The sequence below is a fragment of the Stegodyphus dumicola genome, chromosome 5 (assembly GCF_044657685.1).
Source record: "Stegodyphus dumicola isolate Sdum_Otavi_A_Nest chromosome 5, ASM4465768v1".
NCBI classification, from domain to species: domain Eukaryota; kingdom Metazoa; phylum Arthropoda; class Arachnida; order Araneae; family Eresidae; genus Stegodyphus; species Stegodyphus dumicola.
The window spans coordinates 196,935,332-196,961,667 of NC_140772.1; the positions used below are offsets into that span (position 1 = coordinate 196,935,332).

The 26,336-nt window shown below is 33.8% G+C and overlaps 1 protein-coding gene across 1 annotated transcript in view; it reads left to right on the forward strand.

Annotated features, from left to right (window-relative positions):
* LOC118184976 (prolactin-releasing peptide receptor-like) overlaps positions 1 to 25,981 on the forward strand; it is a 396,902-nt gene extending 370,921 nt beyond the window's left edge. The window contains exon 4 of the mRNA XM_085817523.1: positions 19,553 to 25,981. Within this exon, the coding sequence (XP_085673649.1) occupies positions 19,740 to 21,005 (1,266 nt within the window). The 5' untranslated portion in view covers positions 19,553 to 19,739 and the 3' untranslated portion in view covers positions 21,006 to 25,981. The remainder of the gene's footprint in view (positions 1 to 19,552) is intronic.
* Positions 25,982 to 26,336: the final 355 nt, after the last annotated feature.

A 26,336-nucleotide genomic window follows, 5' to 3' on the forward strand; every position in this document is an offset into this window, starting at 1 on the left:
TAACCGAGCTACGTGTTTATACAGGTGATATACTGTATATTCGTGAAATTATTATAATTACACACCAATTGTACTTATAAACGATAAAAACATTAATATCTTGTGAAACTACCATCGCAACCACAATCACTTCGTCATTGTTCAGCACAGAAAGGCAGAAAATAAAGTGCTTTAGAATATACCAGTTCCTGCAACTTAATGTTTTGCTAAAGCTCATCTATTATAGGCGTCCGTTAATTACGTACGAGGTGTGACAAAAAAAGCGAGACTGTGTAACTTGAAAAAAGGGTGGAGTGGACAACAACTGATTTCGTGACCTCATCCCATACACCTTTTCTATCCATGCGGTGAGTTTTGACTTAACCGATCACACTAATTGGAAGTACTGTGTCATTGAGCGAACATGTGCAACTGCATTCTGCCGAAAAAAATGTCTAATGTAAAACCCGAACAGCGAATTTACATCCAGTTTCTTGTGAAACTTAAGAAATCGGCCACGGAAGCATTTCAAATAGTAACTGATGCTTACGGAGATGAAACTTTGTCTCGCTCACGTGTGTTTGAGTGTCATAAGCCGTTTTTAGGGAAAGGAGACAAAGCACGCATGTTAAAATCAAAATTCATGGCAATATTAACTGTCTTCTTCGACATCAATGAAATTGTAATGATTGAGTGGGCTCCCAGTGGTCAGACTGTTAATATATACTACTGCTTTGAAGTGTCAAAAAGACTTCGGGAAACAATTAGCGAAAAAACGTCACAGTTGCGGAGTGATGGATGGCTGTTGCACCAGGATAATGCACCCGCTCACACGGCCCTATCTGTCAAGCAGTTTCTGATTACTGTGATGGGGCATCCTCCTTATTCACCTGATTGGGCTTCATGGGACATTTTTTTATATTTCCTAAAGGGAAGCCATTTTACCTCATTTGAAGAGGTTGAGGCAAAAACGGAGAATTTCCTGAATGGCCTTCTAGAACTGTTACCTGCAATGGCAGCACCGAATGCAGAAGTGTGTGAAGGCTGAAGGGGACTACTTTGAAGGTGTTACGGAGAATTGATTCTGTAATCACAATGATTTATTGAACCAGTCTCGTTTTTTTTCGTGTCACACCTCGTATATCAGTTGCGAGATGAGGGTCCAGACCTGATCAGTATGCCACAAATCCAGTGAAAGCTTGGACGAAGAAGAGGCGGAACATGCTAGCATTCCAATATATTGGACACTGCATTGAAATATGTGGTTGCGACCTACTGATAAATTATCCATTATACGTCCTATTAATAATTTGCGACCAATGGCTACAACACTTTACATATGTAAAAATTGGCTGTTGGTTGTTCTCGGACGGCATACTGAGCGCGATTCAGTTTTCTTCTCTCCTACAGTGCAACCAGAGAGTGCTGCTGGCTTCCATGATTTGTATATGTGCAGCCCTACTAAACAGTAACATGTCCTACGTGTCAAAGACACGCATTATCTACGTATCAAAGACACGAATTCGAAACTATCAATAGTCCGTTTTCAAAGTATTACATTTTTAACGACCAGGAAAGCATGTTCAATAAAACGTCCATTTAAAGCTTATCTGAAAATTAAATCTTTTTTAAATCTTGACTTCTCGTATGTATTGCCGAAGATCCATGGGAAAGAGAAACTCTTGGCTAACGCCTGTTTATTTTTCCGCAAGTAAGCGAAGTAATTCTTTCCCAAGAAACTTCTAAAAAGAAACATAGTCTAAGAACAAAATCAACTTAACCGCCCGTTCTATTGATGGAGTAAAACCTTACCCCATTATTTGCCTTTGTCATGATGTTAATCTGCTTTCATGAAGCCCCTCTGAGAAGATACGTATTTTCTTCTAAATATTTTCTCCACATTCGATATGCTGCATTATGTTATGCTTCGCCTGGGATTACAAGGTACTGAATAGTAGGCTGAATGTTAGTCTGTAGTAACAACGTTGAAAAATGCAATTCTGTTAAGAATTAAAATATAGATTTTCACACAAAATTTTAGCTCAATTTTTATTATGGTACAAAAAACAGTAAAAGAACTTTTTTTTACTCCTACTGTTCCTGTGAGAAAATTTTAAATAGCTAGCTTAACAAATGAGTTTTCTTCAGTTGCATTAGCCCAGTAATTTGCATTACTGGTCTATTTCAATTGGCTTAAGAATTTGTATCGCACTGCATTAAAATCTTTAACACATCATTTAGTGTGTATAACTTAATTTCTTTCAATCTGTGTATATTTTACTGTCATTTATTTCAGCTACATATTTAGTTCTTTGACGCTGAAAATCGTGCATATCATACACAATAGTATAGGAAGTAAACCTCAGCAATTTTAACAGAGGAAAAAATGTAATAACTATTTTCAGCTCATGGAAGGATGGAAAGGTACGCTAATTTATTTCGATAGATAACTTAAACAAATTAAATATTTAAACAATTTAACTATAAAAATCGTGTCATGAAACTTTAGTAAAAGCCTCAGCAAATAATGAGAGGCTACTCAAAATGTACTTTAACGCCTAACTAGAAACTCTATAAAGATTTAACTGACTTTCCAGATAAAATCATTTAGCTAATTACAAGACACACAGCTTGTCGTGTTAAATACTTTGATTGATTACTTTCCATCTACTTTTTTATGTAAAGCATCATCAATATTTAAATATAACTGATACACCACTAAAGTTTGTTATATCGTAAAAAGGTCCTTTTTGGCATGATTTAGAGAGGATTAAATTACTCCTTTCTGATTCACGATTTGATGTGGTATAATATTTAAGTGATATGGTCCGCGTCGTATTTTAAAGCAAGTTTTTGTAAAAACCGGGTTAGAGTTGTAAATGTTTATGCATATTAAACCACTATCTTATTATTTGGCTTATGCTGTCTACTATGCTTCTGTCGGCTTCCAGGATGAAAATTAGTTGTGTATACAAGCACACAATCCTTCATTTCAGGAGAAAGCTTTTGGCATCGACTGCTGACAATCTCACTATTTTTTTCACACAACTTATATATTGAATTTAATTGGCTTTAGTTTTCGTTTATCCAGTTTGATTGCACGAATCGAGGGCCGAAGTTAAACCTTATAGGGACAATATGTCCTATGAATTTTCACATTTTAAAATGCTATGAAATTTTACTTAATTTTGAATTCTATTAATACCATAAACAGCAGAGGTCTTCAGTTATTACATGAACTGCGAAAATATGGAAGACTGCAGAACTCAGAAAAAAGTTTGTTTTAAATCTTCTCCCGAGATGGTGCTAACTTACTGAAAGATTTAGGAAGAAGCAAGACAGTAAGTTACCTGAGTGCCTTATGGAGCCAGAATTTAACATTAGGAAAATTAAGTTCCGCACACAACAGTGTATAGATATTTCTCTATACTATAACCTATAGTGCAGAATACTAGAACAACCACAGATTATTTCTTACATGTTTCCTATTTTTGACTTTCATAGCTTCTACGTCCCTGACTTATAACACTAGAACGCTCTATGGAGTCCTTTCGACTTTAAAAAACACTCACATCTTTTCTAATTTTTAATTTTAATTGCTCTCCTTCCGTGACTGTTAGTGATTACTGAAGAATTAGTGATGTCTATGGCTTGAGAAAAGCAGAGCTATTTAACTTAATTTGTAAAACATATATGAGCTTATATCCTTAGAATGCCTAATGAAATCATATCGACTCCAGGGGGGTAGCCGTAATTTTATCATTTCCTTCCGGTTTAGGGTCATGACCTTGCAGTATACTTGCTTTTTGAAAGAGTGATATATCAGTTACCGTGATATTTACCTTTCCACCAGTAAGTTGAAAAAATGATCAGTTCTTTGCCCTTGCAAGTCAAAATGGTTTACTTCATGGAATGACTCATTTCGCAGTTATTTCGTTACTATTTGTGTTAAATTCTTCAGAAATGTTTGCCCTATCCAGTTTTTTTGAACATATAGTAAAACATGGCTCGTAAAAAAAGGATTAACGCCAGAGGAAAAAGCAAATCTTTTACGTGAGCTATCAGATAATGAATCTGAAGGGGGTGAACTGTCAGACATTGAAGACGAGGACTTTTAAATAGTTGATTTTGAATGCAAAACTGACTATTCATTAGATTCTGATGGAGGTGAGAAAAAGGAAATTTCAAAAGATGCGTCTGGTAGTAAGGAAGCTTCCATTGCTCAATGGCCCAGAATGGAAAATGTATAAAAATATAACAAAAATCCTGGAATATTTCCAAAGCAAATTATTGTACAGCAAGATAGAAGACCAACAATCATGTCAAAATAAATGTCACTGATAATAGTGCGCTGAGTGCTTAAATTGTATTTATAGATAGCACAGTTTTGAACAATATAAAGAAATATATCGAAGTATAGAGGCAAGGCGTGTTTATGAGAATGACACTTGGTATCTTTCTACAGACGAGTTACTTGCTTTTATTGGAATACTACCTGGTCGTGGTGTGAAAGGAGAAAAATAGAGCTTCATTCCTTGTGGTCTGAAACCTAGTGCCTGAAAATTTACGCAGAAACTATGGGAAGAAACAACTTTTGTGAAATTCTGCGATTTTTGCGATTTGACTTGAAATCTACACATTCTAAATTTTTGCGAAGAGATAAATTTGGAGTAATATTTAAAATTTGAATCGCTTCATTGATAATTGTATTTCTTGCTTCAAACCGCAGTAAAATATAACTATAGACGAACAGCTGTTTCCAAGCAAAACAAGATGTACTTTTGCTCAATTTATATCGTCGAAACTTTGACAAAGTTTTGGCTTGTTGTTGATGTAAAAATAAAATGCCTTCTCAAAGCTTTCCCTCAGCTGGGGAGAAATAGAAAACGACCATACAATCAAAGATTATCTGAATGCGGCGTTACAAGACTGATGAAACCTCTTCTAAACAAAGGTTTAGAATGTCGCAGTTAGTAATTTTTTACTTCATTTCATTTAACTGAAAAATTGCAAAAGAAGGGAACAAGTTTATACGAACTGTCAGCAGGGCAAGAAGAGAAATCTCTAAGTTCATAAAAGATTTCCGAGAGGCACTTACTGAAAGCCCACATACATAAGACAGATGTCCATCTAGATGTTAGGTGATGAGACGCGTGGAAATATGAACTAAAATTTTGTAATGGTAATAAGACTGCTAATATTTGTATATATTTCATACAAGAAAATGGTGTGAAGAAAATGTCGTGCCAAGCTAGGTTATACATGCAAAAACTGCATTCCTGAATTTTAGTTTAAAAAGAATTTTTAAGTATACGTATTTTGTGAAAATCACGCCCTTTTCTTAAAATAATAAATTCCTTTTTTAAATTAATATTTGTATTTGTTGCTCGTAATTATAAATTAAAATCTTTTAATTGAATGATATATTCATTATTGTGGTTTCGTTTATGTGTTTGCCTTATAAATGCCACTGGAATCAAAATGACTCCACTGACTTCTTTGAATTTCGAAACATTCCATAATTATTTAGCTTCATTTTCAGAAACACTTAATTTTTTAACACTTTTCATCATAAATTGCCTTTGCCTTTCATTTTAATAGGGATAAATTGTAGATATTCGTTTTATATGTAATATGTTCCGTAAAAAGCAGAAACAATAGAATTAACAAAAATCAGTCATTTATGCTTATGGCTGAAACATAAGAAATATATAATTGCAAAAAAAGTAAATAATATTTTTAGAAAGAGTAAACATTATATTCGCAACCTCAATGAAGAAAGAAATTTGATATTCACAGGCGCAAAAAGTAAATATTACTCTTTCGTAAAATGTCTTCTTCCAACATTTGCGAAATGTCTTCACGAATAAAAAGATGCATTTGTCTAAGGGAATGAGATTTTTTTTTTACATACAATTTTACTAACTTCCATTAAGGTTATTTTGCATTGCAGCAAACTGTTCCTCTTGAAAACTTTCCTAAATTAGATTATTTTTTATCATATTATACTACTGTCTCTTATGTTTTGTTTTCCTCCTTTCAGCTGAATCATTAAATTTTCGTTTAAAATACAGCTGGAAAATAACACCTCTTAGGATCTTTTCTACATCTACTTTTTACATAGCTGGAGCTTATGAAACATTTTACCTGTATATATAGCCTGAGACTTCAAAAAATACCACCTTCTAAATTTAATGTCGCAAACACTGATCACTTCACATTTATATATGTATGAAGGATAAGAAAATATGCATATTTTATGACATTAAAGAAGAAGTGTTGTGTGTGAGACAAACATAAAATCTCACCAGTCTAAAATGAATAGGTTATAGTGTTGCGTGGCCCCAACTTGTCAGCAACTATGGTAGTGACTGCTATGAACTATGAATTGCACAAACTCGTAAGAAGGGTTTAAATCCCTTTTTATTCCACTCTAGAAATAACAGCTGCGTTCACTTGACGCTCACAAACTACGCCGACCCGGCAGTATAACAAAAACAGAAATGTGAAACTAAAAATTAATGACAGGATGAATAAACAACTAGATCACTACCTAACGAGGCTCTAAAATCGTAACTAACTTAACCGCGTTCTAAAATACAGCTGAGATTTAGCAAGCTTACTGATTAAGCAGTTGAAAGATTCAACAAACTGCCGAGATAGGCATACAGGCCGAAACGCGCGGTTCTTAAATTTCTACCTAGCAACCTTCACGCTCGCGATTCAAGAAGCACACATACAATCTCGTTTCCCTTCTATTTAAACTCAACTTACTTCTGCTAAAATTTGAATATACTGCGCGTTCTACTACAATTTACATATTCTGGCATTGGCAATTCTAGGGGAAAGTAAAGGCTTGACAGGAAAGATAGCTTAAAATAAATGTTAGTTAAAATAAATATAAACCCTACAAGGTCATTAATCATTGCGTACGCTAACATTTCCACTATTATAACAGAAGAATGCTTAAGACTGTCGAAACAGGGTTACTTAGCAACATTTTACTTCCTAATAATCCAACCCAGTCCACTCTAATCAAGACGACATCGTGAAGATGTTTGTCGCAATAAATTGCTTACCAGTCACTGTACAGTATTATCCAAAAGCGTCCAGTTGATTTCAGATGTCTTATTTTTTTTTTTTTTTTTTTTTTTTTTTTTTTTTTTTTTTTTGATTTACTAACACATAACACACTGGCACATGAAAGAAAAACTGCTTATATGTGTTCCACATGACTTCTTTGCTTTCCCAGAAGAACATCAAAAAGATAATTTCATAGTTATTATAGATGCCTTTCTGTTCACTTCTAAATTTTCTAAATACTTTTGTCTTCTACGCAGTAACAATACAGTTCATCAGATCGTATAGGCTTGGAAAAAAACATTGTGTGAATGCGAAAGCAGCATCTTTAATATACCTCTATTGGAAATGATAGAATGTTGTAAGGTTCTTGCCACCTAGGATACCGCCTGTGAACAGAGAAACACGTACTACTCATCTCGGAAGTAGACACTTAAATATAGCATTCTACGTCGACATTTTGAGGTTAGTTTAACATCTAAATATTACGTTATTCACTTTAATTTATATGAAACGAAAATGGTTTACCTGATATGGTTTAATCAATCTGATTGATTAACTCCATTAAAACTGCCAGAGCTTTAACCAAATTTTATCATATAAGGAACATGCGAAAGGGAATATCTAGTCTAGGATGATATGTGATTAGAAAATCACGAGACTAAACAAAAGCTATTTTTCCTGAGTGCAAATACAGAATAACAATGTAAAATAAATAGAAAAACAATTAACAAAATTATCAATAACCTTCTTATTTAACCTGAGTCTTGTCTTTCAAAAATAAGAAGTATCTTCCCATTAAGGATGGCAAACTTTATTATCTTCCTTATTCATTTTGTTTTATTATTATTCATCAATTTCATTTCCTCTTTTACTTTCAGAATTTTTAGTCAATAAATAATATTGAACATTATTAATGTCAAACTGGAATTAAAACAAACCGATGTCATATTTAAAATTAAGCTAAATAAAATCTTAATTTGGCGTAAATTTTGAATAAAACACATATCTGTCTTGTTCAGAAGCAAAAAAAAAGGTTTTCTTATATTAAATTAATTCTAAATGCACAGAGTTTTCACGTGTAATAAGTATCTACATAAATCTGAATTTTAACGAATTTGTAATAAATTCAAATATGTTATATTATACAGTCTTTGTTTGGCACAGAGTCCAAGTTTTTGTCTGAACATAGTTGGCGAACTCTTAATATGAACTGACAGTTAAGATAGTATGTTAGAAATCGTAGTTTGATTTACTGCGAACAAAGTAGCAGGAAATTATAATTGGTTTATCTGTTCTTTCATATATCATAATTTCCGATTAGAAGTCCTTGAAGTAAAAATGATTATTAATGAGAGAGTAAAAGGAAATAGCGTACACTTCTGAAATCCCAGAAGCCAAATTTAATTACCCTTCTGGCATTCTATTTCTGTTTTGCTGTTTTGCTCCTTAAGTTAATCAACTTATCACGAAATGTTTCACAACAAAGTGATTTATTATAGAATTAAAAACAAGTTTTATCTCAAGTGCTAACTTGAATGCCTGTCTGAATTAGAATATTTTAAATGGTTTGCAGTGTTAAGTTATATGCAGGTTTTCTTCATATGTAATAGTTATAGTTAAATAGATAATATCATCATCACTTGTAAGTCCTTTCAAATTACAAAGTATAAATATTATTGAGTTATTCTTAATATTAATTTGAAAAACTACTGAGTATCTCTATAGTTACAATGCACTACTGATTAATCATAATTTACAAACAAATGGCCTTCAACTGAATCTAAAAATTAGGGATTTCTTCTTTTCCTTTGCCATTGAACTTTTAAATTCGGCAATCATCTTTGAATGATTTCAACTTAATAATACTGTTGTATCCGAATAACAACTGGGCAAACATTATTAGCAAAAACCTTCGTGAGACTAAGTGCATAATCGACAAAAATATGATCAGCAGTAAATACTTCAGTGGATAATAATATTTTTGCTAAAACTGAAATTAAAACGAAATTTATCGTATAAGAAATTATGGCAGAGTAACTGGATCAAATTTGACTACTGTAGTAAATACTGTAGCCATTTTGGACATTCTTTAATATGTCAACTACTTTTCATTACGCTAGGGTTACGTCCGGTACTTTGCGGACAAGCTTGGAGTAAAGAAAAATATTTTAAAGAATTTTATATCTCATTACACAAAGCACCTTACAGTTTTCAGTATATATATTACCAGTGCTGATATTTGTTCAAATATCAGTTCAGATTCTCCAATAAAAACAGAAACAAAATAAAATAAAGCTACTGATATATCAGTTGCTTTATTTTATTTTGTTTCTGTTTTTAATGGAGAATCTGATGAAAGGTGACCCAATGGGCGTTCTCTAGTACTCATCACATATATTACTTCTGTAGTAACTTCTTTTTTCTTTATATCTACGCAACGAAGCCTGGCGAATCTTTCTCACAGAACCAGGAAAAAAGTTAAGAAAAGATATTAAAGAGTTATTATCATAAGATATAGCACAGACAGGATGGACTAAATATGAAGAATACCGATGAATATCTGTAAGAATTTTTATATAAAAAATTTAAATCCAACTAAGCAATACAATTAAATGAATTTTTATTAAAATTAATCCTATAAAAATGTAAAAGTAATATTATTAGGAGCTGCTTTCATAGTTTTTAGATTTCTTAGTTTGTTAATCAGTAACTGACAGAATAAATTTGAAAATTAAATGCCTTACGCTTTGCTGAGCGACAACAAACTGGCGGTGAACAAAATAGTATTTTATTCTCAAAAGTGGCAAAACATTGCTTTTAAATGGCCCAGTTTCTTCATTAAATTTGAAAGATACACTCTTGTGATTTGCAGAAAATCAACACACTTGTGCTAGGAAGGTAAAAATGTTTTATTTAACTCAAGAAGAAGACAATGCTTTTAAAACGCCGTGTTTGTCAATTAACAATTTATTAGATTCAATGTAATTCAGTATTTAAATAATTCTTTCAAATTCGAAATCTAAAGGTTTGACTTCGAGAAGCACATGTTCTCATGGAACCTATGCGTGTTTCAAATTTGATGGCTGTATATACCGGATAAGAACAACCATACGTGCATGCATGCATATATAATACTCATTCTTCATTTTTTACAAAAGAAGTACATTAATCGGACTTTCAGAGACAATTAAAATTTGAAATGAAAATTCAGTTTGTAAACGTATCTCACGTTTAGATTTGATTGTTGTATCACATCCTCTGATGTTTATCTATGCCTAGTTGGCTTAATTATCATGATCACGGGACAGTAATTAGAACTACGAGGAATATACAAATACATTTCTTAGAAATTCGACATATGAAGGATAATTTTTCTTCCAAACTTAATATATTATACACTACTCTAGATTTCAAAAATAAAAGACAGCGATGTCATTAAGGAGCTAATTGAACAGATCGATATTAAGAGCAAAAGGTAATAAAAAATAAAGGTTATTCATAATTCTCTGTAACAATTTCAAAATTTATAAGAAATTAATTACAAAGGCAGTACCAAATTTTACTATACCGACATTAAGGCAAACTCATCAAGTTTTTCAGGTATTTTAGAAATACTAATCGTATCCACCTTACTGAAACCGTAGACATATATGTGATCCATTTTGATTCCCATACGTAGCAATGTATCCCAATTGACCAAAGCCATAGTATCAGCGATATGGTTCTAAGACCCCGCACACATAGTGAAAAGGCAGTATTGTTAATAAAGCCACAAATGAAAAGCTCACATGAGATTAAATCCGATTACCAGATGATCACCATATCAAAATGTAATAATTTTTGTCGCATGAGTTCTATCATCTTAGAGACAAATTTCGATTTTTTTAAAGATAATTTTTTGTAGTAAATGATCACTATCTTTGTGGAAACGTTTCGCTGAGATGTTCTATGAAATGGTCTTAATAAGTGTGTACATGTTTAGTAAGTGGGAAATCTGTCCTTTTTAAAGAGGTAATCATCATTTTTTCATTTAATTGTGGCATTAGCCAGGTTTCTACTGTATTTAATAAATCTTCTCCACAACTTATCATTGCGAATATAGTTAGCATTTTAGATGTATAAGAAATATTTCGTGATTTTACTTCTCTTTCAGTGCATTAAAATTTAGTACCGATTACGTAGCTCTTTACTGAGAATTTAAAAAAATATATTTGACAGATTTCTGAATTACCCTGGCAACATAAAAGTACTATTTGTTAAACGGATGTTGATATGTAAGTCTAACTTGAAAGATGTACGACGCTCTTCATGTGTCCTAATGGACGGTTTACTGATAAAGATCTATGTTTGTTGAAACTTCCTTTAAGAAATATTATAAACTATATCTCAGAGAGATGATTCGTCGGATTCTGGAAAATAACAAGCAGTTGCTGGATGAAAATGAGCCTTCAACAGCTTGAAGCGGTAATGCGACTAAATACCTTTGCATGACAGAGTCTTCTTTAGACTATGGAATCAGTTTCGCAGCGAATTTACGAAGTCCAGACAGTTTGTGCTCTCCAGTCTACTATTACAACTACTTCTAAAGCTCTCTTCGTAGCTTCATCGGCTAGAAGGTAAAAAAACATAACAGTACTTCATCTTGGTACCCAACATATTCTAGCCACCAAGGAGATAAATGTCTTTCTCTAAAGTGAGGCGAAACCACTAACTTTGAACTCTACTAATTTCACCCCACACTGCAGTGTGATCGGCATATCATTAGGGCGGATATGGACCAACGGCGCTCAGTACTTTTTACAAGTGAACATGCGTACTGTCTACAGTGTGACGTATATCATGTTATGATCTATAGAGAGCAAGGAATACGATGCAGTCAGTCGAACGTGTTGAACAAAATACTTGCTGATCCGATATGATTCTCAATTAGGCGAGAATCAGCTCAAGCAATCATATTGGTCTGCGTGCATTTTCTGCAGGATATGTCACAGAGCAGACTTAGGTAGACGGCTTTTTTATGCCTTTGTTAGACCATACATTGCTGCTATCTGCATTTGCTATGTTTTGATAGACATTAAAACTCAACCTCACAAGGCATATATAACCTACCAGTAGCCTCGTGAGGAAAGTTTTCAGTGACGAAATTTCATTGTCGGATCTTAATTTGATTGAGCACACGTAAAATCCCCTCGTAATAAGGTAACTGCTTTCTCTCCAACCGTAAGGTCCTTAAATGAGTTTCAGATAGGATTTACTACAAGTGCGGTTCTTTGCTTTAGTTTAATTATGTTGCAAATTTATCGATATTATTGAGAGGAATTGAGCAGCCTCTAAAGGAAGGCATATTCTATGCTAAAATTGTTCTTTTTCTATACTAGAGAAAAAACGAATTTGCTTTTTGTTTCATAAATCATCTGTTTTTGATTATCAAGTTATATATTTTTTCGAGGAATATGGAACATGCAGATAAATCGAAGCACTATAGCATCCTTAGATATGCCGATGCATTTTGAATAAACAAACGCAGAAAATTGCCCAAACTTCGATTAGGAATGGAGATCCGTTATTTCTGAAATCAAGAGGTTGAATTGTTATATTCCTTTAAGGAATGTACTACCAAATGTTCGCTTTCAGTAATCCTTAGATAACATGAATCCAGTCTTTAAGATTTTCTGATTACTAACAAATACATGCTAAGTGTCTCGAACCTATATTTACTTTATAAGACCTATCTATTTATAAGACCACAAGATAGCCTGCCTTGTTATTGTGCCTAACAAAGTTAATTTTCATTTCCAATTCAAAATATATTTATTACGAAAAGTATAAAAATAAGGTCTTTAATGCGAACATTGAGCCTGTTTCATCTACCTTTAATTGCTAGATAAATGATAGCTAAAAGTATATCCAATGTGTTTGTCTGAAATTTTTGTTTATATTTTACTTTCTGTATTTTTAAATGGAAAATTATGTTTTTAGTATAATAATATATACTATATGCTATTATAAGAAAACGTCATAAACAAAGAATGCTGGAAATTTTTCTTTAGATAGGTAGAAACTAGCGAAGTCCACTTAAGTAAAATGTCTTTTTGGTTTGTATTTAATTACAATTGTATCCATTCCATTTGCAAGTTCACAGGTAAAAACGTGATGTAAACTGTGAATAGAATATTATGTAGGGAAATACAATAGGTGCTTAAAAAGTGTCAACTATATCACCAAAGACATTGATAAATTGACAATCAATGCCTTATATATATATTTTTAATTTATAATGCTGTCATTTTCTGAAGCGCTATTACGTAATTCCTTTAGGCCTTAAAATGAATGTTCAACTCATAAAACTAGACACTTTTCTGCCGCCCAAACGGTATAGTGGTTAGAGGAGCCTATTGCGGTACTGAAGGTCCCGAATTCGAATCTCGGAGAAGGCATGGATGTTTGTAAATGTGTAATGTCTTTGTCCCATGGGGACACTCTAAATATATGTCGAGCCGAATGTCCTCTCGAGAGCCAACAACACGCGTAGTTTTGCTCTCCTTACCACGATGAATTTCTGCAGCTTGTTCTGATGTTACTGTCAAACAAGTGAGATAAGTCACAACAAAGTATTTTCTAAAAACATTCAACTGGACTCCTTTACAATTTCAAAGTCTTTTAAGGATTTATTTAGTTTTACTAACCAGCAATTTTAAGTTAATTACCTTTTGTATGTTAATTACCTTTAAATGTATTTCTCGCTTTCCATTTTGCACCGAGAATGCAAATTTTTAGTTTGTGTGTATTTAGATGAGGTAGAAAGGAGATAGTATTTAAAGGAACGTTTTAGAAAGTAAAATCTAAGCAGGCGTGTTTCAGCAGTGTTCAGTTAAGACACCCCTGCTGAAGGCCACGTTTGCTAATTGATTCTCTTGAAAGCAGTATATCTGTGGGGTTGCGTTATTCTCGCCATTAGGCTTATCCTTCCACTATTATGAGCTAACTTGAGCGTTTCTTTGTCTGCGTAGACGTTCAGTTAACTTACATTTTACTCAAATAAGTTCAAATTCGTTACTTTTTTAATTAAGCCATAAATACTGGCTGTTTCTGTGAGCGCAAGCAGTGCTTTCTGTTAACCTTTATCTGAGCTACATAACCTCTAATTTATGCTACCAAAAAAGACAAAACTCTATAAGCCCTTCCTTTTTATTTATTTCTCCTTTACATTATAAGGTATTTCTTCCGCTTTCCTAGCGTGCCTTCGGGGTGTACGAATGCCGGTATTCCAGAATTCCGTGGTTCGATTCCCGGCGAAGTAATTTGCTCATTTTTCCTTTCTTCCGCTTCCAAAAAATCCTAATGTCTCTACAACATGACGGGAATGGTACCATCAAGCTATGAGGATCATATTTGAGACACCACTTCCTTAAACTGCAAGTTTAGAAGCAAAAAGAATTCTTTAAACTTTATTAGTAATACTGGTTATCAGTGGGGAAAAGCTTTTAAATTATCACTATGCAATAATTTCGAAGATAGAACTAAACTATACGTTATTTAAGTTACAATATATGATATACTCGAAAAATAATTCCATTTGCTTGTAAAGTTATCATCATATTTCTCTCAGAAAGCACATATTTTCCTGAAAGTTTGTAAGGCCTTTGCGTAGAACGATTTCAGCGCTGTAACTTATTAATATTTTATTGCACACAGTTTGAGTGATTATAAAATAGCATTTATTGGTCTCTAGTTAAAAGCTTTCGTCTGCTTTCCTTACGATATTTGATCGTGCATTGCTGAGTGAACGCAATTTAATTCTGAAGTAATATAATTATGTATTATATTTCATTACATTCTACGAAATAAATTTGCTTTATGTGTAGTAGTCAGGATACATATTTTGAAATTGTTAAGATATTACAAAGATGCTCTTTCAAACATTTTACTGTTGCGTTGCATTAAGATACTTGATATCTTAAATTCATTCCTCTCATCTTTTGACAAAGCAATTTCCGAAATCTATGGTTTCATTTGCTTTTAACTAAGAACCACAGAAAAAGCTGTTTCATCAAGTAATTTCTATTATTCTTAATTTTTATGTTTCGAAGCAGACATTAATTTTTAATTTAAAGCGTTAAACAAAACAAATACCTTTCAAAGATTTAAAGTTTATCATGGCTATCGTTATATTTTATATTGCTATCGTTATATATTAAATTGCTATCGTTCAGCATTGCTATCGTTATTATTTTAGCTGTAAAATGGTTATGGTTATTATGTTAATGATTCCAGAATGCAGGCAAGTGATGCAACTATATATAGTATTATACTGAAAATTTTTTAATGAAAATAATGAAAAAATAAAAAACAAATCCGAAAAATTTTCAGATTTTATATTACGCTCAAAGGAGCTTTTTTTAACGTTTTGTGTGTTACCTTTATTTATTAATTATCACGTTCTTCGTACTTAACCATGAAATTCAGTTCAACAGCAATATCACAAAAAAATTTAAAAAGAGCATATCTTTAAAATTTCCGATACACAGTCTCGCGCGCTGGCTATAATTTTTTTTTCCGTACAGTGTTGCCAGTGCTCGCTTTGAAATCGTTTAGTATCTTAAACAAAAAATCCTAAATGCTTTAAAAAATATGAAAGAGATAGTAAACTAAATTCCAAATTCCAAATTTGGGTTTCCAGATTCCCATATTCGGGTGGAGACGTATGTTATTCAAACTTTGATGGCTCTATGTACCGTTGTTTTATCACAATGCGAGAAACATACATAAATTTCTGCACTCTTCGTTATTTAATTTATTTAAATATAATACAGGGCGATAATATTTTGGAGCAGCAATTTGAAAAGTAATACGCCGTTTATAGTGAAACACTACAAAATGCCAAAATGAAATTAATAGCCCTTCTGGGCTAACGCCTTTTCGTCTAAAAATTTATGATTTCTCCATTTTTGTAGTATTTTCGGCTTTAGAGATGACTCTATATAACCTGAAATAAATTACGCCTGAACAGAATTTATTCTTTTCTGATGCTATAAAATTTTGTTTTATTTCTCAAACAGCGTTAAATCACTTCGACGCCAACGAAAGAACTGAAATGTGTCAAATTACAGAAATGCACTTTTATCAACGGTGTTACGATTTCATTTCACATGTTTCTCAAATGATGATTTTTATTTTAAAGGAAGAAAATTATCTATCTGACTTTTAAAATTAAAAGAAGGGAGCTTTACATGTTTTTTCAAGGAAATAAAATTATACTTCTAATGTATAACTTAACTCTGTATAACTGTTAGCTCAGCAAAATTTATGAATTTAGCGTTTGCTTGTAATAATTTCAAAAGATTCGTTAAAATTCATATTTATATAGCGATTTCAAAATAACTATCTTTGATGTTAGACTATCTGTTATCAACTAAATGACGCAATTTACAAAGAGTATTTTTTTTCGTTCCGTGTGTTACACAGCAACTTAAACCAAACAATTCCCTTGATTGATCTTTTAACAATGATAAATAATACAGTCAAAATAGAGGAAAGATCAATAAATATTCCTCTATGCTTTCCAACAGCGGCTTCCGATTCTGTCTTCAAAGTGAACCTAAAAAAGTATTTGTTTATCGAGTTGAATTCGATTTCGCAGCTTTGCTGTCTACAGCGTAAAGTGCGACATCTTAAAGTTCTCCATTCTTGCAAAATATATACAGCGATAAATTTGTCTCTTTATGTAGTGAAAAGAATTTAATTTATCCTACTAATAGTTCAATAAAATGGCATTGAGTATTGATATGTCATGCAGAACCTAGTTTCTGATGAAAAGGGTTATATTTATGATGTTTTTGCAATTTTTTCAGTGCATAATCTGAATACGAGTTTATTTTTTTTTAAATCATTCACAAGATAACCACTTAAAAGAATCCAACCACTTCAAGTTTGCTTTATCAAAATATTGTCCCGCATATTACTCCCACGGTTGCACAAAACAATTTGATATCCTAATTCTTCCCAAAATTATACAATAAAAAACATTAAAAAAACTTTTTTGAGCTTAGGTAATGCATTTTCTTTTATGACATCCGGAATACTTCATTTTATTAATGCCATTTTGGTTGCAAACGCGCTTCCGTACAGTTGGTGCAGCCTGTCTAAACACTTTAGATTGCTCTCAGCCTATGGTTTAGTTACGCAAATTACTTAATTTTTAGATACATTAGTATTTTTGGAAGCAGGCAAGAGATGGAAAATTAAGAACCGCCTTCGCCGGGAATCGAACACTGACCTCTGGAATACAATCCCATCGTGCAGAACCAGTACACCACGAAGGCACGCTAGGATGGTGGGAGAAATACCTTATAAATTTGTTGTGCATCTATCGATCGTAAGACCTATACCAGGCCCTCAGATCATTCTCAAAAGGTATTGTTACACCTTTCATTAAAAACTAAGTATTATTTGCAAGAATAAAGATTAATCCTGCAGATATTTCACTGAGTACTTTATTCGTAACATTTTACGATCTGTCAGCCAGGACTATTATCTTTTGAAATAACTCAGTTATGAATTTTCACTTGCCTCTTTTTTAGTAATGTCCTTACATATACCATTTAATTTTCAAAAGACGTTATCTTAACATTATGTTACGACTCTAATGGTTGACATATTTTTCGAAAATCATTATATTTATTACTTGTTGCATATTAACTTCCAGGCAGTGATTCTACTATCATGGAGTTTACTTGCAAACAGACTTTCTCAAAGTAACGTTTACTATAAGAAAAAATTAAATAAAACTAAATAAATAAATAAAGTAAAATAAATAAATAAAATAAAAAATCTGAAGGATTTCAGATCTTAAATTACCTCTAAACGGGCGTTTTATTTTAACATTTTGTGTGCTTGGAATGTTTTGGTGCATTTATTAAATATCATGGTCAATTTAATAAACATGGTATTTATTAAATATCCTGTTTGTCGCACCTAAACCATAAAATTCAGTTCAACAGCAATATCTCAAAATAATTTATAATTTCTTTAAACATCAGGGCGATAATATTTGGTGGTAACACTTTGAAAAGTGAAACAACTTTTATCGTGAATCAACGCAACATGCCAAAACGAAATTAGCAGTCCTTCTGGGAAAATTGCTCCTTTGGACTAATAAATAGGCTAAAGAAATAACAATTAGAAAATCCAGTTCATGGTATAGGCCTCATCCAATTAATATAGTCGATTGGAATGTTTTTCTAATAATATATAAGATATCGAGATATCCTATGTATTATTAGAATGAAGATAGATAAAATGAAATTTTCACAGTAAATATTCATGTATGCAATATAGTATTAATCATAGTAATTAATTAGTATTAATTTTTCTGCGTATAAAACAACAGTTAATAATCAACGAGAAAAGAAACTCAGGGCAGACATTCAACTGTATTCGTTTCGATAGTACAATCAGAAAAAGCCCACGACATTCATCGTGCCAAAGAGAGCAAGATTGCGCCTGTCGTTGGCAAAAGCCTTGAGCACCATACAGGTGACAGAAAGACTTGCTTATTTCCGTCCCCAATTTTGATGGAGAGCACCCCAGGGAATGGGTCCGATGGACTCCCATCTTTCTTCCCTTATCATCTGCCTCTTGAGGGGACTTTCGGCTAGCAGCATATTTAAAATGCCCCCTTTCCTCACAGACATTATACATTTACAAATATGCATTCTCCTCCGTTGATTCGAACCCGGGAACGGCAGGCTGCGTTGCTAATTACTATCTCGGTTGAGCGGCACTGTATATTCGGCTACATAAATAAAACATAGAGATCCCAGTTCGGTGACTGTCGCATTTCAAGAGGTGGCACTGACTTTAGGCTCTAAATCTAATGTTTAAGGGTCTATTTGTGTCGGACTCATATTTGACAGCGTGACATAAACTGCTAATATTCTTATTACTCACTGTTGTAAAATTTCCTATACTAAGCATGTTCAGATACTCGTTTTCACGTGGAAGAAAAAACCATGTTTGTGCTCGTAAGCTTTTGCGCTTACAAGCAGATAATGTTTATTGCCACCGATACAACCTTAGGCAGAACCTAAGGCTTTTAAATCTGCGTCTGATAGTAACTGTCTTATTCCCTTAATAATGATTTCTAAGTCTGTATACGATGGTGAAGTGCTGCTATATCTCTCACTTTTCAGTTTTTTGACATGCCTTTTACGAATTTAAAGTCATATGTTCCATTTTATTCATGCTTTACAATATAGCTATCATATCTCATGTGATACTCAAAATGTTCAATTTTAATTGTGATCCAAAATCTTATTTAAAGATCTTTCATATGGACTACGAGATTGTTTTTAATGAATTTTAATTGTGTATCGTTTCCTGTGCTGTTTTAAGTAAAATTTATATATTTCTTTTCCGAAATATATGTGCTTTGTAAACATTCTATGCAATATTTTACGTATTCTAATGATTTTTACTTTTTCTTTCATAGGATTAATAACCAGAAAGTGCTTGAATTAAAGATATATAAGTAGAAGAAGGATAATCGTTCCTTAAATTAGATGTTTAAATGAAAGTTATGTTCTAAGAAGCGGAAGAATAAGAAGATTTCAATGAAGTAATCAAGGAAGAAAAATTACTAAAATGAGTAATCACGTAAATTTATAATACAATAAAAGATGTCCATCCACATTGCAAACGGCTTCCATGTCAGTAATTACGCTGCTTTGGCTGTTCTTATGCAGAACTTTTCTCTGGACTGGCAGAATTTGACACATAACAGTTCAGTTTTTCAAGACGAGTATTATGACCAAGCAGATATATTCACTAGCCTTCCAGGACTCAAAGCTATATTCTACGCACTTTACATCATTATCTTTTTCCTTGGAATTTGCGGAAACGTCTTGGTGTGTTACGTAGTTTTTCGCAACAAATCGATGCAAACAGTAACCAACTTCTTCATCACCAACTTGGCTCTATCGGATATCTTATTGTGCACTTTTGCAGTCCCATTTACTCCTCTCTACATGTTTTTGAGGCAATGGGTTTTTGGTGAAATTTTATGCCATTTAGTACCGTATGCTCAAGGCGTGAGTGTTTATATATCAGCTTTTACCCTTATGTCTATTGCTATTGATAGATTTTTTGTTATCATCTACCCATTCAAGCCAAGGCTGCAGGTTAAATATTGCTACTTGATTATTATATTGGTGTGGTTACTAGCAGGACTGCTCACACTGCCATATGGTATCTTCATGGATCTTATTCCTACTGAGAAAGGTCTCTACTGTGACGAAGTCTGGCCGTACGAGTCTAGCAGGAAAGCTTTTGGATTCTCAACTTCCATCTTGCAGTTCGTCATCCCCTTCTTCATTATCACTTTCTGCTACATGAAAGTTTGCATTAAGCTGAAAAATCGTGCAAGGACCAAACCAGGGACCAAATCAGTGAAAAAAGAAGAAATGGAGAGGGAGCGCACACGCCGCACTAATAGAATGCTCATCACGATGGTCGTTATCTTCGGTGCCTCGTGGCTTCCCATCAACATCTACAACTTGATCATAGATTTCTACATTCCAGCAGCATCCTGGACATTCTTGAACGTCATCTTCTTCCTCTCTCATGCAGCAGCCATGAGCTCGACCTGCTACAACCCGTTTTTGTACGCCTGGCTGAATGAGAATTTTCGGAAGGAATTCATGATCGTTCTTCCCTGCTTTAATTCGGATGCTTCTGTTCCTAATGCTTCAACTAGACGAGGAGTTAGCGGGAAGACAGATAAACCCTGCAATGGTCATGAAAATATGACTCTTTTGCCTATGAAGGATATAACCAACAAAGATAGGAAATTACAGAAAGATAGAATCGGAGCCATAAAAAATAACACATCTGTGACTGACACTGTCAGGATAAATGTGACGAGCAATGATCTGGATCCAATTTAATTACGAAATGTAGAATTTCTGCTATTAGTTGTGTTGCGCATATTATAAATGATGCTAAATTTAATGTCATAAAATGTAACTGAGCTTATCCAAAATCAAATCAGAAATCATTTTACTGATATGTGGAAAGCCATTTTTTAAATTTCTTTTTTAATATTGGCTGAAATCATGGAAATAGTATCTTTACAGAGGGAGTAACAGTTGACTAAGTAGAGCATTTAGATGGCATATACTATACCATATCATTAAAAAATCACTTAATCGAATACAGGCATAAGCATTTAAAGTAGGTTTCATTAGAAGACGTGAGTGGTTTCTAGGCAATTTAAATTTTTAGAGAAACATATGCGTTTTTCCTTTACAATGTTATATTGTCGCCTTAAAGTACGACAAAGTCTTCTATTTGAAGTATCGTTTATTAACATAAAAATTAAATTGCATTTACGTTTGCAATGCGAAAGCAAATTCATCATAAAACAACTAATGAGGTAAAGCGTACTTTGCAACACTCACCTGATATGATATGATGTATTTCGTAACATTCACTTATCAAACTTAATTTCCCTATTAAATATCATATGCGCTTGTCAAATTATTAATAAAGTTTGAAGAATGATGAAGTTTTCAGGAATCACATGTAGCAAAGTGTAGAGTTATCAGGTTCAATGTTCCTTCTATCCTTCTTCGGGAACATACAAGGACCTGACTAGGAACAGAGAGCTTACTAAAGCTATGTTCACTAATTGTAGTAAGTAGACAGGATACAGACGAAGGGTATACAAAACCCTTTATTTTTCTCTATATACAATAACTTCCGTACTTCGGAATACACTGACCCTCCACTCGGGGTCTAACGTAAAAAAGTATAAAAATAAAACTAAACTCTAATTTAACTTTAGAATAATACACGTGGAAGATTGGCCTTATATAAAAACAGGAAGCGTATGTAGCACAGAGACTGTGAACACTACAATACGTTTAATTTATCAAGAGGATTAAAACCTCTGGCCTGGAAGGCGAACAGCAACTGCGTAACTTCTAAGGTAAGCGGCCTGCGTTGACTTACTGCTTCCTCTCTCTTTCGCTTGGCAAAAAGGCCACACTTAAATACTTGGCGTTCGCCAGACAAACTTTGCATAAAAACCTTCACGCTTATAATTCTGGCCGGAAGTAGAAAATAAGAAGTGATAGTAAATATTTAAAATAAAATAAAAATTAGTAAAACTTAAGATCCTTACATACTTCCCGCCAGAGTTAATTAGTTTGAAACTGAGGTCTAAAACGACCTTGTTGAAAACTTTTAGCTCTAGAAACTAACGCGAGGCCAATCTTTTACAACATAACTTCTCTAGAAACTAGAAAATTTAAAAGAAAGAAATTTGTTACAATAGCAGCTCCCAGGATATATAACAATCTTTTTTTCATCTATACTGCATCTAAACAGGAGCTTTATTCAATTCTGGTTCCTTCCAGAGATCTGGAAGGAAAACTAGTTTAATGAAATGTTACACAATGACATTGCAAATAACATATAGAATATACTTCTCTTAACATTCTTCTTTCATTCATGACTATTTTAATTATCTCTCCCCGTGCTCTCTGACATGTGTTGTAAAAAAACACCAAACACGAATGTGTTTCTGTCTACGTGTGCCACACTTCCTCCTACAATCAAAACACTAACGTGTTAAAATTGAACATAACGAGACCTCTTAACACACCCTACTTTCAACTCTAAACCCTGAGGTACTATTCTAAAAGTGGCTAACTCTAAAGTGTAGCGTCAGAGAGCCTAACTACATCATTCAACCTTTACCACATATTCGCCATGATTTAATCTTTACAGTCACACGAATAACAAATTTTTAACATTACTTTCACTTTTACCATATCACGGTATTTCTTAACATTTAAAATAACAGTTCACATGTATCTAAGAACATATCAACATGCCGTTAATTTTACACATTTGAAAACATACATTAGTAGTATATTGTTAACTTCTATTCTTTTCAAAGCAAGTGCCAATTCTTTCTACATTGAAATAATATTACATTTCAAAAAGTCTTTCAGACTAAAACTTCTTTCTTGCTAGAATGTTTTAAATAAAATTTATACAATAACTTTTTACAATATTTAAGTCTTTACACAACGCTATTCTACATCAACTTTAGTTTTACGCACGAGTAATTTAAAAACATAATACGAAAATCGGTCACAACTCATTTCTCGCCCTTTTGGCGATAAAGGTAGACCTCGCATGAGGTAAAACTTCTTGAAATCTGCCACTTGCAGTAAGAATGAAAGATTAACTTAAGTTTGCAAAGTAACATAAAATTTTACTTATCTTTGTAATATTCGGACATCCTTTTCTGGGCCCAGTCTTTAAAGGTACTGCAGATATTAGCCTGGTTTATCCTCCTTCTTGTACGGGCTCGCCCTTCAGTGCTTTCCTCTGGAAGCTTCCGTTTTTCACCAGTACGGCCACCCTTGAACACCTTCCTTTTCTCCTCTGCTTGTGGTCTTGGCCGTTTGAAGGCAGCTGGTCTTGGCGGAACCGGGAAACTTCTGTCGTGATCCTGCTTGGACCTCGTTGTTGGCCGTTCAAATTTTTCTTGTACTTTTTCCTCCGCCGCTGATGGCCCTTCCGCAGTTCGGCGACTTTTGCTGCGGAGAGTTCTGTCGGATGAGTAGATCTTCCGTTTTAAAGCCGGGTTATAGTTGCCGTCATTTCTCCTGGTCCTCTTCACATACGTCGTCCTTCTCCCTTCTTCATTCTGGGGGTGTTCGTGAACTCTGTTTTCTGGACGGTGGAACGGCTTCTTTTTCTTGTTACCTTCCATTTTTCCGCGGGGCAATTTTCTTTTCACTTGCTTCTGTCTCTCATTGGCTTGCCCTTGTACTTGTCGTTTTTTCACCTCTGGAACTTGTACCTGCGGTGTCTGCCGTGCCGGATCCTGCAAAAGATCTGAAAAGATTTGCATTTTATTACGATCGAAGTAGGGCTTGATTTGATCAATGTTTGCGGAACAGGTATCACCATTTCTGGCTTTTAACACTACAACAGCGTGAGTTATTTTTTCTATAACATATGGTCCTTCAAATCGTGGAAAAAATTTGGCAGTTTTATCTTCTGGTGCTGAAGAAAGTGAATGCTTAATTTTTAAAACTTCATTCCCTACTTTATAAGTTACTCCCCGTCGTTTCAAATCATAATATAATTTCTGTTTTCTTTGTGCTACTTCCGTATACTTTTTTGGTTCTTTTATTAGTTTTTCTATATCACCCATTTTAAATTCTGGGGCTCTTTGTTGCACATAAAATAGTTTATCTAACGGTGTTATAATCTTTCTGCCTAGAAATAACTCAGCAGGAGTTTTGCCCGTTGTATCATGTTTTGCGGTCCTAAGGGCGAAGGCAAATTCATTGACATAGTTATCCCAGCTTTTATGAAAATTTTTAACATAACTACGGATAATTTTCACTATATTTCTGTTGACCCGTTCCGCTATATTTGATTGCGGCCGATACGGGACCATTTTTAAATGACGTATGCCCAGTTTTTGGCACATGTCTTCAAATATATTACTTACAAATTGAGGACCATTATTCGATATAACTTTTAGGGGCGCCCCGTATTTTAAAATATATTTATTTAAAATAGAATCGGTAACCAATCTCGCGGAGGCTCGTTTTGAGGAAACAATTTCGGTCCATTTACTAAAATGATCAACCATAACAAGGAGATAGCGACTATTTAACTGACTTTTTGGGAAAGGGCCCAATAAATCGATGCCAATTATTTCATTTGGAAATTCGGATTTAATACTATTTAGAAACCCGGCCGGGTGGAAATTAATATAATTAACGGCTTGACATGTTGGGCAGGACTGGACATACGCCCTTGTTAACTTTTGCAGTTCAGGAAAGTAGACTGCCTCGCGTACGCGTTGGATAGTTTTTCGAATACCAGCATGAGAAGCTAAAGGGCTGTCATGGAGCTCATGCAGGATATTTAATCTAAGACTAGCTGGGATAACAGGTCGAAATTCGTTGTTGGAATTCGTAGTTTTTGTGTAGAATAATAGACCATCTATTAGTTCGTAATGGGCCGCCCTATTTCTTATCGCCACAATATCTTGGTGGCTAAAATTTTCAGGATCCTTCAAATACTCATAAATACTTCCAAACTCAGGATCCTTACCCAGTTCTGTTATTACAGTTTCTCGGGAATTTATTGTACACGCTGTAAGCATTGCAACTTTTACGGTATTACCCTGTTCGTTTAATTTAATTCGTGATAGGGCATCTGCTACGATATTTTCCTTTCCGGGGGTATGCTTGATTACCAGATTATATTCTTGCAGCTTGAGTGCCCATCTTATTAACCTTGGGGATAAATTTTTCCCTCAGTACAATCTAGTTACCGCCGCATGATCAGAGTATACTGTTATCGGCGCCTTTCCAAAATAGACTCGGAACTTTTGCACTGCTAACAGAACTGCAAGTGCCTCTCTCTCGGTCGCGGAATAGTTTCTTTGTGTTTGATTTAAAGTTCGGCTAAAAAATGCCACGGGCTGCTGATTTTGCGAAAGTACCGCTCCTACCGCATAATCCGAAGCATCCGCTGAAATTTCTAAATTTTCATCCTTTTCAGGAAATTTTAACACAGGGGCTTGCGTTAATGCTTGTTTTAATTTTTCGAAAGCACTATTGCCTTCGGCCGTCCACGAGAATCTTGCCTTTTTCCTTTTTAATTTTAACAACGGCTCAGCGATAGCCGCAAAATCTTTTATAAAGGACCTATAATATGAACAAAGTCCTAGAAAAGAAGAGAGCTTCTTTGCCGTGTTTGGAGTCGGATACTTTTGTACAGCGATTATTTTTGATTCATCTGTCTCGATCCCTTTTTGAGATATTTTGTAACCTAAATATTTTAATTCAGGGGCTGCAAATTTGCACTTTTCGACATTAACTTTTAGACCGGCCTCATTTAATAAAGAAAACACCTGTCTTAAATCCTGTACATGTTGGTCTAGATTATCACTAGTAATAATGATATCGTCTAAATAGATAAATGTGGACTTTCCAAGAACAGGTCTTAACACAATGTCCATGCATCGCTGAAATGTTGCTGGGGCCCCTGAAAGGCCAAACGGCATACGCAAAAATGCATAAGTGCCAGACTTGGTTATAAAAGCAGTCTTAGGCACGTCCTCAGGCCTCACCCCTATTTGAAAATAACCAGTCGTTAAGTCTAAAGTCGTCATAAATTTGGTTGATTTTATGTTCCTTAAAATTTCTTCTATGATCGGTAACGGATATACCGGA